Genomic DNA, 15,057 nt, shown 5'->3' with positions numbered 1-15,057 from the left:
CAGATGGGGGAATAGGACAAAGTAGCTGCTGCATTTGGCATTCATGGATGTTGCAAAGAGGTCGCAGCAAGACTGGCTCCATTTCCGGAAAATGATCTCCGCTATTTCTTGTTTTAGGGACAACTCATGAGGCATAAGTATTGCCCTGCTGAATCTCTCTGCTATCATGTTGGATTTTCCCAGAATGTGTGTTGCTACTAGAAAGCGTTGGGAAGATGTAGCCCATTGCTATACTTAGAGTGCATCTCGGCAAAGGGGATAAGATTTGGTTCCTCCTTACTTGTTTATGTACCAGACTACTGACATGTTGTCTGTCTGAACTGCAATTGTTCCTAAAGGAAGAGAGTCCTGAAATGTTAGCAATGTCAAGAGCACTGCTCTCATCTCTAGGACACTGACGTGCAAATGGGCCTCATGCTCCTGCCATGTGCCTTGGGCCGTCCTTCCCAGATAACACACCCCCACCCTATCTGGGAGGCATCCGCGGTCACTGTCACTACAGGTTGTTGTAGGGAAAAGGGGCATCCTGATGTCACTTGACTGGAAAGGAGCCACCATCGAAGATCCTTCTTGCATGACGCTGTGATTCTGATCTGGTGAGACATGGGGAGCTCTTGAAATGACCACTGAGAAAAAAGGAGCCATTGCAGAATTTTCATGTGCATCCAGGCTAGGGGAACTAGGGTTATCATTGCTGCCATAGTTCCTAGGACTTTTAAGATTGTTTTCACTTTCACTTTGGTCCTTGGAAATCTGCTGTCTGAGTAGAGATACTCTGCAGGTAACTTTGCCATAATGGAAACGGTGTCAGGATCTGCTCCTATAAATGTAATATGCTGACATGGCAACAAGGCAGACTTTTTTAAATTGATTGTTATTCCCAAGTGCAAACAAAGTTATAATGTGGCTTCTCTTGCTTGTTGTAGTAGATGCCTGGTGGTGGCAGTCAGGAGCCAGTCATCTAGGTACAGAAACACCTGGAATCCCATTTATCTCAAGTGAGCCGTGACTACTGCCATGCATTTGGTGAACACTCTGGGGGCTGCAGTGAGACCAAAGGGTAGAGCACTGAATTGGTAATGACTAGCTCCCAGACGGAAGTGCAAATGACTCCTTGATGGCCTGTCCATTTTGAAATGGTAGTACACATCCTGGAGATCTATCAATCACATCCAATTGTCTTTCCCTAAAAAGGGAAGAACAGACTGCAGTGTCACCATTCAGAACTTTTGACTTCTTTATGGATTCATTTAGTTTGCTGAGATCCAAGATGGGTCTCCAGTCCCCTGTTCTTTTTGGCACAGTTCTGTGCTTCAATTAGTTAAAGGTATAGTGTCCTAACAACTAGTGAGATGAGTCTATGAATGAATTTAAAACAAAATCAACAAAACTTCAGAACCATTAAAAAGATTAAAGCATCGCTAAGATGTCATTATTACAGTACAGGACACTATACCTTTAACTAATTGAAGCACAGAACTGTAACCTAGCAACGGCACCTTTTTGGCGCCAAACTCAGTATTTAAACCTTGGTTTTTGTTAGAATCTTTTTGTCTGAAGAAGTCCCACTATTAGTGGGACGATAAGCGCTTCACAGTATTGGTTCAATAAAGCTTTTGGAGAAATCTTCTATACTACTTGATTCATAAGGATATTTTGTCGCATACGACCTCTTTGTGGACATTTATTCAGCATCTAACATAACTGATTTTATCCTGGATTTTGTCTACAGCAGCCATTTGAGTGTGGAGAATTTACAAGTGTGGACTATACAAGAATTCCCTTGGCATTCACAAGTACAGGATAATTTTGTCTTCTGGTTTTTGTTTTGACTTGTTTGTTTCTTTTTGCGTTTATAGTTCCATGAGTTCGTCGAAAGGTGGAGACACCCAGGTGATTGAAAGTTGAGATCTAAAGGCCTTCAGGTACACTGACTCCTCATCAGAAGGGTTGATGGGCTTCCAGCTGCCTCTCTGTTTAAGGATATCTAGGATATCTGCAAAGGAAATATCCTCAGAGGATGACAGTGGGGAATCCTCCTGTCTCCTCGAGGTCAGTGTCCGAGGTGACTGACTCATCTGGTGAGTCCAGGTACTTCCTCTTGCAAAGTCTCTTGTGGGGAGCCTCCTCAGAAGGGTATTCTGGAGAGGTCTCGGGAGACTGTTGTTCACCCAATGAGACACCCTGAGGCCTGAAATCTCCACTGTCCTGTGGTTGGGGTGGTGCCACGACAGAAGCCGGTGCTTTGGGGGGGATGTCAGTACCCTTGTGTAGAGCTGTAGGGGGGGACAGCACACTCCTCATCAGCTCAAAAGCCATTCCCACCAGCTCCGAGGACACCTCTGGTTCCGAAGAAGCAGAGGGAATCCGCAGCGCCAAGGGGGCTGGCTCCGAACCCGATGTAGGAGCCGAGCTCACCTACTCTGTAAACCCGAGAGGTAAGCTTGGAACTGAAGAGTCTCTGGTCCAAGTGTCCCCTCTGGACCTGACCAGACAGCTTCAGCTCATAGACATCCCGGACAGCACCAAAGATGTCAGAGCAGACAACGGTTCCGACATCTCCAGAGTGGGTCTCGGCACCGAAGACTCTACCACAATGGGTACTGGACATTCTGGCTCCGATGTTCCAGCTTGGCTCAGAGGAGGAACAGAAGTGGACGAAAAGACCTTTACTGGCTCTGGAACCAACTGGCTTGGAGCTGAGAAATGTTTTGCCAGCACCAGCAACTTCAGCAGTCTGCGCACCTCCCTATCCACATCGTCATCCGATAGGCTCCTGGAGGAAAGAGTAGGTGAGCGAGATCTCTGTAAAATGGGAGAGCTCAAAGTAGGGTAGACCAGTAACAATTCTGGAGACTTGCTCTGAACCTGAGACTCTCTCGGCTCAGAAATCTGTGGCTCCGATGAGGTTGGTTTGTCTGATCCAGAAGGCCTAGGATCCGATTGGGTTGTTTTTGCTGTCTTCTCTGGCGGTTCCAAATGGCCAGAGGAAGATGAAGATCGCTTGGTCAGTTTGCCAGTTTTGGATGGAGACTTGGTCTTGCTGGAGGTGCTCTGACTTTCTAAACTTTCAGAGAAAGGAGACTGCAGAAGCCCTCTTACAATGAGTTTGTTTTTCCTCTCTAGTAACACCCTAAACCTAAAAGAATGGCAGAAGATACACGTTTCTTGCAACTGGATTGCTCCGAGACAGTACACACAGATACTATGACCACTGGTCAAGGACATTTTCTGGGGGCACTTTTGAGACTTCTTAAACCTGGACTGCTTGGTTTCTTTATGGTCTTTAGACATTATGGCACAACAAGCTTAACTATAGGGTTAACAAGGATTCAGAATTTTAAGTATATCACTTCTGTATTTTATTATCCTTTCCATCAACTTTAAATATGGGTACAGGTTGCCAAGCCATCTGTTTTCCTGGGAGGAGTCACAATAAGATATCCTTAAGGAAGGCTGCCCTAAAGGAGGACTTAGATCTGGAGATTATGTCCAGTTTATAAGGTTTAGTGAAGGTGTGCAACATAGTCCAAGACACTGCTGCACGAACATTGATTGAGAAATTCCAGAAGAATGCTGTAGGAGTTGTCATATATTTAGTGGGATGAGTCTTTGGTTTTGTTTTTACAGTAATTTATACGAGCAGGCTACCATTGAGGATGGCAGCCCTAAAGCAGGGCCTAGATGGGGAAATGATGTCCAGTTTATAATGTTTAGAGAATGTGTGAAACATAATCCAAGACACTGCTGAATATGTATTGACTGAAAAAATCTACAAGAAAGCTGTAGGAGTTGTCATACATCTGCTGGAATGAGTCTTCATTTTTTTTCTGGTAAGGTATTGCTGTTTGAGTAATACTTGAAGGATATATGGTCTAACAGCCACTTGGAGTATTTTGGAGACACTGATCCCCAGTCCTAGAGGATGTATAAGGAACAATTTTGAGCTTCCTTCCTGATAGCTTTTGTTCGATGTTAGAAGAAACATAACTGCTTGTGAATGTCTAGGGTGGGAAGCACATATGTGGAAAGTGAATGGTTTGTTTAAGACAGAACTCTGAGAGAACTTTGGTTATGAAAGACAGACTTGTTCTAATGATACTGCTTCCTTGTCAAAAATTCAGATATAGAGGTGAGGAGGACATGACCTGCAACTCTGAAATCCCTCTAATAGAAGTGAGAGCTATCTTAAAAAATGTTTTACTGGAAAGAAATTTCAGGCTGACAGAAGAAGCAGTTTAAACTGGGGATGTGCTACTGTCACCAGCACAATGTTTAGGTCCCACAGGGCTGTGGGGTCTTTAAAGGGGCAACGGAGGAAAACTGTGCCTTTAAGAAATGCTTTGTTGAGCTGCCAGAGAAGACAGAAAACCTTTATGAAAGTTCAATATGGTGGTCAACTGGACCTTAATGGTAGAACAACCAGATCCAGAATCAAACAGGGACAAGAAAACATGTACAGCCAAATTAAACAGAGCAGAAACAAGATCTAGTCGCCGAGGAGGAGTCCACACAGAAAACTGTTTCCATTTGCTCATGTGGATTTTGTGCAAAGATGCTTTCTATGAAGCTAACAGAATCTGGCTCACTATGAAAATAAGCTAGATTTGTGACCATTGCTATAACTGGAAAAGCAAGCAGTTAGCTAGAAGAAGTGAATGTCAGAGTGAGGCTTGCCAGATAAGTGGAACAAAAGAGCCAGTTGTGGATCCAGAAGCCAGGGACTGTTTTTGAGATGAGGCCATAGCAAGGGGAAATAAAAGTCTCTGGACCAGAATGGTGTTATGAGGATTACTAAAGCCTTGCACAGAGAAACCTTCTGGGGGGAATTTCACTATTAAGGACAGAGGTGGAAGTGCAACCAACAAATGACAGACCATTCTGGAACTGTCCCTGTATAGGAATGAGAGTAAAGTAGCAGCTGCATTTGGTGGTGATGGGGATACCAACAGATCGCAGCAAGGCTGAGCCCAGCTGCTACTAATGAGCTGATGGACCTCTCATGAGGTATCAGAAACTTGCTGAGCCTGTCAGTAAGATAGCTGATCCAACCCAGAATATGCACTGCTACAAAAAAAAAAAAAAAAAAAAAAATACACATAAACAAAAAGCTCTGCAAAAATATCACCCACTGTTACATTCTCATGGCTTCTTGACATAGTTGGTAACGTGGTCCCTCCCTGCTTCTTGATATACCAGATCAACTGAGGCACCCTGTGGAAGTCAGTCATGGAAGGCCTGCAGTACTAAAAGGGCTAACTTCCTGTCCGGGATATTTACGTGAAGATTGTCCTCTAGGTTGGACCATGTGCCCTTGATTACTGTCCCCCTCAGAATGTGCCCCACATGAGAGCGGAGGTGTCCACAGTCATTGTGGCTGAGGACAGGAGTAGTGAAACAGGTCTTTCTGTTGGAACTGCAGGTGATTCCATCCAGCACATTAAATCCTTCTTGTAGATCAAGGAGTGATGAACTGGAGTGGTGTAGGTGTCCAATTTAGTATGTAGTGGTCTCAAATGAGTCCACTGTGGAACTTTTCATGAAGTACCAGAAGTATAGATGTTGCCAAAAGTCCCAGGCCTTTCAAAAGGAAGACACTGATAGTATACAAGAGATGAGACTGTGGTTCTTAATGATGAAAGTCATTCTTCTGGTAGTTTGGAAATACATGACCTTGTATCCAGATTGCTTCAGATGAAGATTAAAGACTGGAAAGGTTTTAGGAGACATTTTTCTGTGTTTACTGATATGAGCAAATATAGTAAGTAATCTTTGGCAGACAGAATGGTCTTCTTTGCTGTAGCAGCTGGAAGTCAGTTGTCTAGATAAGGGAATATTCACATTCCTTTGAGTAGCAGATAAGCTGCAACTACTGCCATGCATTTGATGAACACCTGGCGGCTGTAGTGAGGTCAAAGGGCAAGGCTCAGAACTGATAATGACTTACTCCGAGCCACAAGTGCAGAAACTTCCATATAAAGATTGCAAAGGATTCCCGAAAGTAAGCATCCTGTAGGTCTATTCATCACATCCAGTTATTCTGTTATAGACAGGGGAGAATTGCACCAAAATCATCTGGAATTGTCATTTTTGCATACTGATTTATGTCACTTAGGAATGGGGCTAAGGTCCTTTAATTTTTGGAACTTAAAAGAATCTGGAAGTGAGTCCAGATACATACTGGTCTGGTAGGAACTTATGCATGGCTCCTGTTTTGAAAGAGTCCTGCAATCTTCTTTGCCACTGCCTTTTCTGATGGAGTAGAATGTCTGGAAGTGGCAGGAACAATATCTTTGGGTTAATAAAAATGGAATAACGTAGGTGTTGGATATCATTCTTTTCAATCAGTTGTCTTTTGTGATGGTCATCCACGCATTTAGATAAAAAGACAACTAATTCCTGACTGCCTCTAGAGCACCTCTTTAAGGACTAGAGAAAGGACTCGTGAATCACTGATTATGCAGCTCACCTCTGCCCCTGCAGTAGTATCTATTAGGGGCAACAGTGACACAGAGCATCTCTCTATCTGTAGAGAAAATAAAGGGGAGGATACTGTGAGTTTCTAAGCCACAGTGCTCTGGGCCTGTTCTGATTCCTGCAGGAGGATCATTGTTGGTCCTTAGAACGTACTCCCAAAGACAGACAGATCCTTACTGTCTTGCTCACTCTTCATCATTTTTTCTTTAAACTTAGGGCTAAACAAGATGGACCAATCAAAGGGAGCAATGACAAAAGACACCCTGAAATAGTCTTCAAAACTGCAGTGTCAGAGCCAGGTATGGCACTCAATAGTAAAACCTGCTCCTGCCACTCTGTCCAGTTGCATTGTGAATCAGCCTCATGGTGAGGATGGATATGGTCAGCATGGTTTCCACCTGAGACTCAAGTTGTTTTTGAGTTTCAGGTGTGTCAGACTTTCTCAAGGGAGTCCAGGGCCTATTCTGCAAATTTTACGTGAATCAAATAATTCATTGCCCTTATGGCAAACATGTCCAAGATGTAAGCTTCATCACAGACTGATTATTGGGAGGGCGGACCATTTGACAGCTTCCTCTTGCTACATTAATGGAGTCCACCAGAGGGGTCTGATTCCAGTGATGTCAATCCTTAGGCAGGTGAAAAATCTTATAAAGTTTCTGAGGGAATTAATTCAGTCACTTCAGCCTCTTGACATACTGTTTATGACACCAAATCCATCATGCAATCAATGGGATGGATCACCCAGAATGTAGAGGGGGTAGAGCAGACATGAAGGCCTCAAAGAGCACCTCATCATCCAGGGAAGGGCAGTCAGTGGGCCAGAAAGCCTTCTGCTGAATCATTTCTAAAATTTCAAAAATTCTGGCAGTCCGAGGAGGAGACTATGGTGACCCTTCCCCTTCATAAAGGTTAGTGTCTACGGTGAGGACTCTGCATGTTTGCTTCCATGGTGGATCTGGACAGAACTAATTCAAATCACTCAAAGGCTCTGGAGGTATCTCATGAAGAGTCTGCTTAAGGCCTTCAGATTTGTCCTGTCCAAGGGAAGGACACTGAAATGCAAGGATGCAGGTGGATAGAAGCCAAGGGGTGAAGCTACAGCATACCTCTCAATCTTACAGCACAAGAAATCTGGACAAAGCCTTAAATAATGGGAAAACAAAGGCCTAAAGATAGGGACAGATTTTAAATATTGCTCTTATAAATTTAGAAAGTTGCTAGAACAACAGGATTTGTGTTGGTGTGCATTTTTCTGAGGGATATGACGTCTGACACTAAAGTGTATGTCATTATTTAATTACATCAATCCTCAATGATTTGCCAGAAAATGATACATTTTATGAGGAACAGACAAAAAAATATAAAGCAAAAATATGGACATTCTGCAAAAATCAGAACAGTTGAGAGGTATGAGCTACATTCAATGGAACATCCCCAGCCAGTATTGATGGATGGATTATATTCTTCTTAATGAAACTGAATTTTGACGTGGAATCCATAGACACCACAGACCCTCGAGTTGTTATAGTATCCATCTCAAAGTGGATGTCATCAGTACCAAGGATGAAGGCACCCATGTCAGTAGTCTTGACATCTCAGCAAAGCTGATGGCTCTGATACCAAAAAAGGTACAGAATGAGTTTGTGCCAAAGACTGTATTGTGAGTTTGGCATTGAGCTGCTGTCCCCAAGAATCCATCAACTCCAACTTGATCAAAGTTGAGTGAATCAGATGAATCACAACTAGATAGGATCCTGCTTGTTCTACCATAGGAAGCTCGAGGAAACAACTCAACTCTATGACCACCAGTACAGGTACCAGAGAAGGAGCTTGTCCGAAGGGAGATGAAGGACTTACACCTGAGATACAGAGGATGATGGGATAACACTCATGTCAATTTGAGCCTTTAGGAAAGCTCTCATCATCCCATCCCACTTGAAGTCACAGGAGCTTAGGACAGACCTACCAGACCTGAGGGTAGAAGTGGATAGGGGATGGGAGGAAAGGAACTTTGACTCCTCCCTGAGGAGTGGCTACTCGCCATTCTTGGTGAGCAGTCATGAATCACCACAGAGGTGCCTTTGGTTCTGCAAACTCACATTTTGTCTCAGTAACGTGCAAGGAAAATGGAAATTTTGGTGTTTATCAAAGACCATGTTTGTCATAAAATAGCCTAAATCAAACACATTAGGCTACAAGACAACAAATGTAAAACTGACAAACAGTGACAGAAATAAAAGTCTGTATTTCTTTTGAATGCATGACAACCAAAGTGTATGATGGATTTAGAGGAAAATTATGAATAATTTGTCAATAATCAATTTAAGACAGAAACCTATGAATTATTTTAATTTACTGAACTACAGCTAAAGATGGCTACTCACTGTCACTCAGTGACTGAGAAGGCAGTAAAGCAGACTATGTCAAGCACAGAGATACCTTGTGATACGGCTAGTGAAGCACACTGAAATATTTTCATCACACCATAAACAGCTTTAGTAAATATTAAACCTGTTCATTTCTTACTCAATAAAAGTTTACTAAGAAAGGAATGTTCTTATTCCAAGATACCAGAGCATAGAGTTAAGAAGTTAAAGATTTGGGTTATTCTTCTTTATTATTCTGCAATTATTTTTTTAGTTATTTTCCCTCAGTCTCATTAAATAATCCAAAACCAGTATTGCACAAGGAGTCACCTAGTCTCCCAAGTCCTATGTAGCAGAGGGAGCCAGTCGACTGGGGTCCGATTAACACCTTGGACACTAGAAGAGCCAAATGAGGTAGGAAGGAATGGCAACAGTCAGTTTGCATATCCCTGGAGGGAGAGTGGAATTTCAACATGTCATCTAGCACTCTGCTTAAGATTGTGTAATACTGTAGTTGGCCAGCAGGTAGCCTTTGAATTTGGAGTCCAGGGATGGTGGCAACTAAATGACGTCATACGGGATGATGCACATGACGAGAGTCAGTCCCAAAAAATAAGGACATAAGAAAAATCCCTGGCGTTCTAAGCCAGCATATATGAAGCTCAAGGGTTTCTCTGTTCTAAGTTTCCCTCCCAGTGCTGTCAGTCCCAGCACTGACAGCAGTACTGGCTGCACTCAGCTAATGGTTAGTTGTAGCTGTATGTGAAAGGAGAGGGACAGTCAGTGTAAAATATTGCATACTCCAGATTCCTGTCATTCTCTCTCTCATACCCCCCCCCCCTCCTTAGAAGGACTAAACCTTGGAAGATAGTTAGCTGTAATAACAGGTCTGAGACACACTGAAATTCAAGACAAAGAGATGGGCCTAATGTCAAGAATAGGAAAGATGTCCTCCCCCCACCCCCACCCCCAAAAAATTCAACAACAATTACTGATTTTTTTCCCAACCTCTATCCCAACTATTACCCTTGCCTACACTTCACTTTTTGCTTACATGTAAACATAAGCTTCTGAGCTGAAACCTAATAATGCAAAATGTACTCCAGGGCAAGTGATGTATGCTAAACAGCTTTCAGAAGGAGAGATGAAGTATACTGGTGATGGTTAAGAAAATATAATACAATGGTTGTCTGAGTACACAATTTAAGTATAAAGATTTAAATGTGTGTATTGGAAAGGGAAGTGATCAGTTTAATTTTTTTGTTGAATATTCCATTATGTCTTACCTAAAATAGTAATGGATGGGGTAAGTTTACCATCCCTGAACAAAGTTTCACTGTCAATTTTGGCATACGGATCATTGGGATTTGGGTCACTTGGTGTGCCTTCCACTCGTGCCCACCTTCCAATAATGCTGTCCCATCCCACAATGCTGTTCAACACGCAGCTGTGATCCTGTGAAAACCAAAAGTATAACACAGCAGTGTTAGTTTTAAAAATGCATCATCAGGTAATGCTTAAACTTAATACAACAGAGTTTTAAACTTTTAAATATGCATAACCATTCAATGGTTAATTGTAGGAGAAAAATGCATGGTTTATCAGCTACTACATAGCTTTATATTTATTTTTTAATAGTAGTTTTTATTGCTGTCTTAAAGAAAACATGTTTACAGTGCTTTCTTATTTAACATGATTTTCATTATTTACACAAATAGCTTTTTACATCAACCTTACTTTGTAATAGTTCCTTACATACTTCTCAACTTTACAGTTTTTTGCAGAATATCTGGATTTTTGCCTCATATTTTTGGTCCAGTTTTTCATAAAATTGTGATTTTCTGGCAAATTAGTGGCAACTCATTAAAGATTGAATTCAGAAATTTCAGTTTCACTTCACACCCTTCAGAAAATTCATGGTAATGTAAAACCTGTTATTCTATCAACTTTCTAAGTTTGTAAGAACAATATTTAAAAATTGTCCCTATTTTTGGGCCTTGGTCCCACTTTTACTTATGGCTTTGTCCAGATTTCTTGCTCTAAGGTTGAGAGCTATGGTTCCTTATCAACAGTGAAATACACTCAGAGCAACTTAAGTTTGCCAATTCACAGGTATTCCCACTTGCTTCTGACCATTGTATCATACAGTGAACCATAAACTTACAAACATCATTTATTTTTCTCCTTCAGTCAGAAAGCTGTATAACTCCATACTTACATGTACAATATATCTACCTTACATTGTAATAGCCTCTTCTCCTTAACCACCTCTTCCATAAGCACCAATTAAACTCTTTTTTTAAATGTCCATCATTTATAGTACACTGTTTGCTAATATACCAATACCCTTGTCATTTGCAATACTTCATTTGCTACTTTGCCGAAATACCCTCTATCCACTAATTAGGTATAAGTACCCATTATATGTCCCTAAGACAGGCACATGTTGTGCTTCCCTCCTACCTCCCCATGCTCCTTCTTTGAAATCACTCCCCACCCACTGCTGCCGTATTCATTTTTCCATTTAAATTTCATGAGGTCCTGCACCTATGCATATCATGCATACATAATTCCTCATATTCTCATTGCACTATATTCCAACCTGTTTTGTGCCCCTGCTTAACTACAGTCATCATGTACATCTCTGATAATCAACCCAGCAGGAGTGAAGGAAAGATGTTGCCCTATGTTTATCCATGTTCTTCTATAAACATACTTAACACCATTTTACTATTCACAAAGCTTGATCAGCACCAACAGGAATCCATTACCCCCATTCTACTTCCACAAATTTGTACAGTCTCAGAAGGGCCAAAGTGCCCACCAGCACTCTAGTCACCACTTTTAACACACAGTCCCGCCTTGTCAGTTTTATACTTTAATACTCTCCTTTGCTCATCTTTCTCTCTTTCATGTTCCACTCCTCAGTATCATTTATTATTATCCAGCTTTCTCATTCATCACATTTGGTAGGCATGATATACATTTATTTTTTTTGCCAGTGAGCAAATGAAAGCAATACATAAATTATTTACCACTCTCAGGAGAAATTATTTAATGTGATAATACACCTGAATTGCTTATTCAGCTTCCAACCATTATACACAGGCCCATACATTTGGTAATAAGCATTTACTTAAATTGTTTTACATGTGTTCAGACTGCCTATCAAATACATTTGGCTGTTTAATCTATTAGATTATCAATAAGGCTGCCCTTCATTATCATTAACATAAAATTTCAACACATACTACAGGTTTTAAAAACATTATCCTTGATTGATCACAACTGCGTGAACTAGCTCTCTGAGCTCCTCCCTCAAAAGGAGAACAAACAATTCTAATCACAAAAGTAAAGGTCTCGTTTTGATTCATATTTCAAACAAAAAATTACCCATTTTGATCCATATTTTTCAAATAATCTCTGTTTCTACTGCACAAGTTTCATCATCAGTTCCATATTTTAGTTTCCAGACAATGTAACCACTACCTAGTATTATTATAATTATAACCTGTACTCATATACAAGTAAACAAACAAATTAACATTTTCTTTTTTGGGAACATTTAAAATGCCTCCCCTTATTTTTATTCTACCTTTAATTAACATTGTAACAACTTTATAACCAACTTACACATGGCTGAATCTCTGACACTTGAAAATATCTTACTATGCCAAAACTGGAATAGAAAATCAGCTTTAAAAGAAAACATACAATATAAGGAATGTGCTGTAATAGTAGATTGCTTGAGTATGACCACTGTTTCAGCTGAGCTAATGCCTGCTTCCCAGGGATGGAAGCACATAACAAGGATAAAGGTGGCATCAGTCTGTGCCATTCTGAGATCTTTCCCTGCCCAAATAGCTTCAGGAAAGATGTCCTACTTAGTCCCCCAACTGACTACCTACAGGCTGGGGGACCACCCACCTCTGCAACTGTCTGCTAGGGGACCCTGGGAATTCTGTCTCCCCCAGAAATATTTAAAAAATGGACAACCACATACCATGCAGAAAGAAGTTATGTTTCTACCATAATGTTCCATCTGTGTTGTCGATCTTCATTCATTCTTGACTGTTGGGTTTCGGAACCGATTCAGCTGTTGTAACAAGCTCACGCCAGCTAGAAACTCTAGAGCTAAGGCTACCCATAGTGCCGCTCTTCCCTTCCCTTCAGATCAAGTTTTGCCCATAGAAATACAATATAGAAGCTTTGCCTGAACAACTGCCCTACTACAAAACCAGGACTAGATCCGAACCTCCAGGAGCCTTTGGAGGAAGGGATGTCAAGAATGAATGGAGATTGACAACACAGATGGAATGTTATGCTAAGAACATAACTTCTTTGTCTGATGTTCTCAATCTTCATTCATTCTTGACTGTTGGGACAGAGGCCCTAGCTACTTTATGTCATGGGAGGCCCTATGGAAGGATATTCCTGAGCAGCATAGAACCAAAGGATGCCCTTCCCCTGGAGACCATATCCAATTTGTAATAAGTGATAAAGGTATGCGGGGTTGCCCAAGTTGCTGCTGCACAAATGTCATCCATGGAAGCTCTAGATTGAAGACTGGTAGGCCTATAGACTGATTAATATTTTAGTCCGATACAATCTTGGGAAAGAAAGAAGGGTTAGTCCTAAGTGATACTGTCTTTTTGTGAAAAATGATATATGGACATTTCACACACAAAGTCTGTAATTCTGATATTCTCCTGGCTGAAGTGATGGCCACCAGGAAAAGGGTCTTCCAAGATAAGAATTTGATATCACAGGTGGCTGCTGGCTCAAAGGCTGACAGGTTAAACTTTGGAAAACTAATGTTAAATTCCAAGGTTCAATGGGTTCTTTAAAGGGTGGTTTCAAATGCATAACACCTTTCAGGAAGCTTTTGCAAAGGCGAAGAGACATTAAGGAAAGATCATCGAAACCATTATGAAAATTTGAAATTGCAGCTAAATGAACTCTAATAGTAGAAGCTGAGGCTCCTGATTGGAATATAGTTGATAAATATTCTAATATCTTATCAATCAAGGCTGAAAAACGGTCCACTTTTTCTGCAAGAGCCCAAAGCAGAAATCTATTCCATTTACTAAGATAAATTCTTCTAGTGGATGGTCTATGGAAAGCCAGAAGTATTTTCTGTACTGAGGAAGATAGATTGTTCTGCCTAGCAATTACTGGAAGTGGAGGTGCCAAGCCGTCAACTTGAGACTGTGTAGGTTGGGATGGACCAGCCCCTGTGGATGAGACAACAGGTCTGGGGTTGGGTCCAGAGTCCATGGACGGTGAACTAGGTGAGACCAGAGAAAGGGGAACCAGACTTGGCGGGGCCAATAAGGTGCAATGAGGATCACTTTGCTTCTCAACTGTTGGGCTTTCTTCAAAAACTGGGGGAAAGGAGGAAAGGCGTAAAGCAGTCCCGGGGGCCAGTCATATAGAAGATCATCTCTTGGGGGTCTCCCTTTGAGGGGGCCGCAGGGAAAAGTAGCTGCTGCATTGGTGGTTTATGGGGGATACAAATAGGTTGCAGCAAGGCTGACCCCATCGATGAAAAATCTTTGTCGCTACATTGGGATTGAGAGACCACTCATGAGGCAGGAGGATACATCTGCTCAGTTTGTCCAGAATTATGCTGGAATTCTCTGGAATGTGTGTTGCTATCAGAAAGTGGTTTGATGCTATTGCCCACTACCACATTATTATGGCTTCCCGGCATAATGGGTAGGATCTGGTTATTCCCTGTTTGTTGATGTACCAGACCACCAACATGTCTGATTGTATAGCAAGTGTCCCTGAAGGGAGGGCCGATGGAAATGCCTGCAACACTAGAAGCATAGCCCTCAGTTCTAGGATGTTGATATGCAAATTGGCCCCTGAGGGGGACCAAGTGCATTGGACTGTCTTTCCCTGAAAATGCACCCCCCCCCCCCAATCCCACCAGGGATGCATCTGTGGTCACTACGGCCTAGGGTGAAAGGGCAACTGCAGAGTTCCTCTTCTGACTTCATCCACCAATTTAGGTCCTGCTTGCATCGGTTGGTTATGAGGATTAGGTAAGACATTGGGTGTGTTAGCAGAGACCACTGTGATGCCAGGAGCCATTGAAGGAGCCTCATATGATACCTTGCCAGGAGAAGTAGAGTGATCGTGGCAGCCATTAGCCCTAGCAGCTGTAAGACTAAGCAAGCCGGGACTTTGTCTTGAGAGAGTATCA

The 15,057-nt window shown here is 41.9% G+C and overlaps 1 protein-coding gene across 2 annotated transcripts in view; it reads right to left on the bottom strand.

Annotated features, from left to right (window-relative positions):
- The window catches only part of GMPPA (GDP-mannose pyrophosphorylase A), a 424,071-nt gene that overhangs the window by 45,369 nt on the left and 363,645 nt on the right, over positions 1 to 15,057 (bottom strand). For both annotated transcript variants that reach the window (XM_044075874.1, XM_044075875.1), the window contains one exon: positions 10,133 to 10,301. In XM_044075874.1, coding sequence (XP_043931809.1) covers positions 10,133 to 10,301 — 169 coding nt within the window. The remainder of the gene's footprint in view (positions 1 to 10,132; positions 10,302 to 15,057) is intronic.

Source organism: Protopterus annectens, chromosome 6.part1, assembly GCF_019279795.1.
Source record: "Protopterus annectens isolate FY-2018-M chromosome 6.part1, PAN1.0, whole genome shotgun sequence".
Classification (NCBI taxonomy): domain Eukaryota; kingdom Metazoa; phylum Chordata; order Ceratodontiformes; family Protopteridae; genus Protopterus; species Protopterus annectens.
Note: the sequence above shows the minus strand (reverse complement) of the source record. Positions and strands in the feature narration are given on the sequence as shown.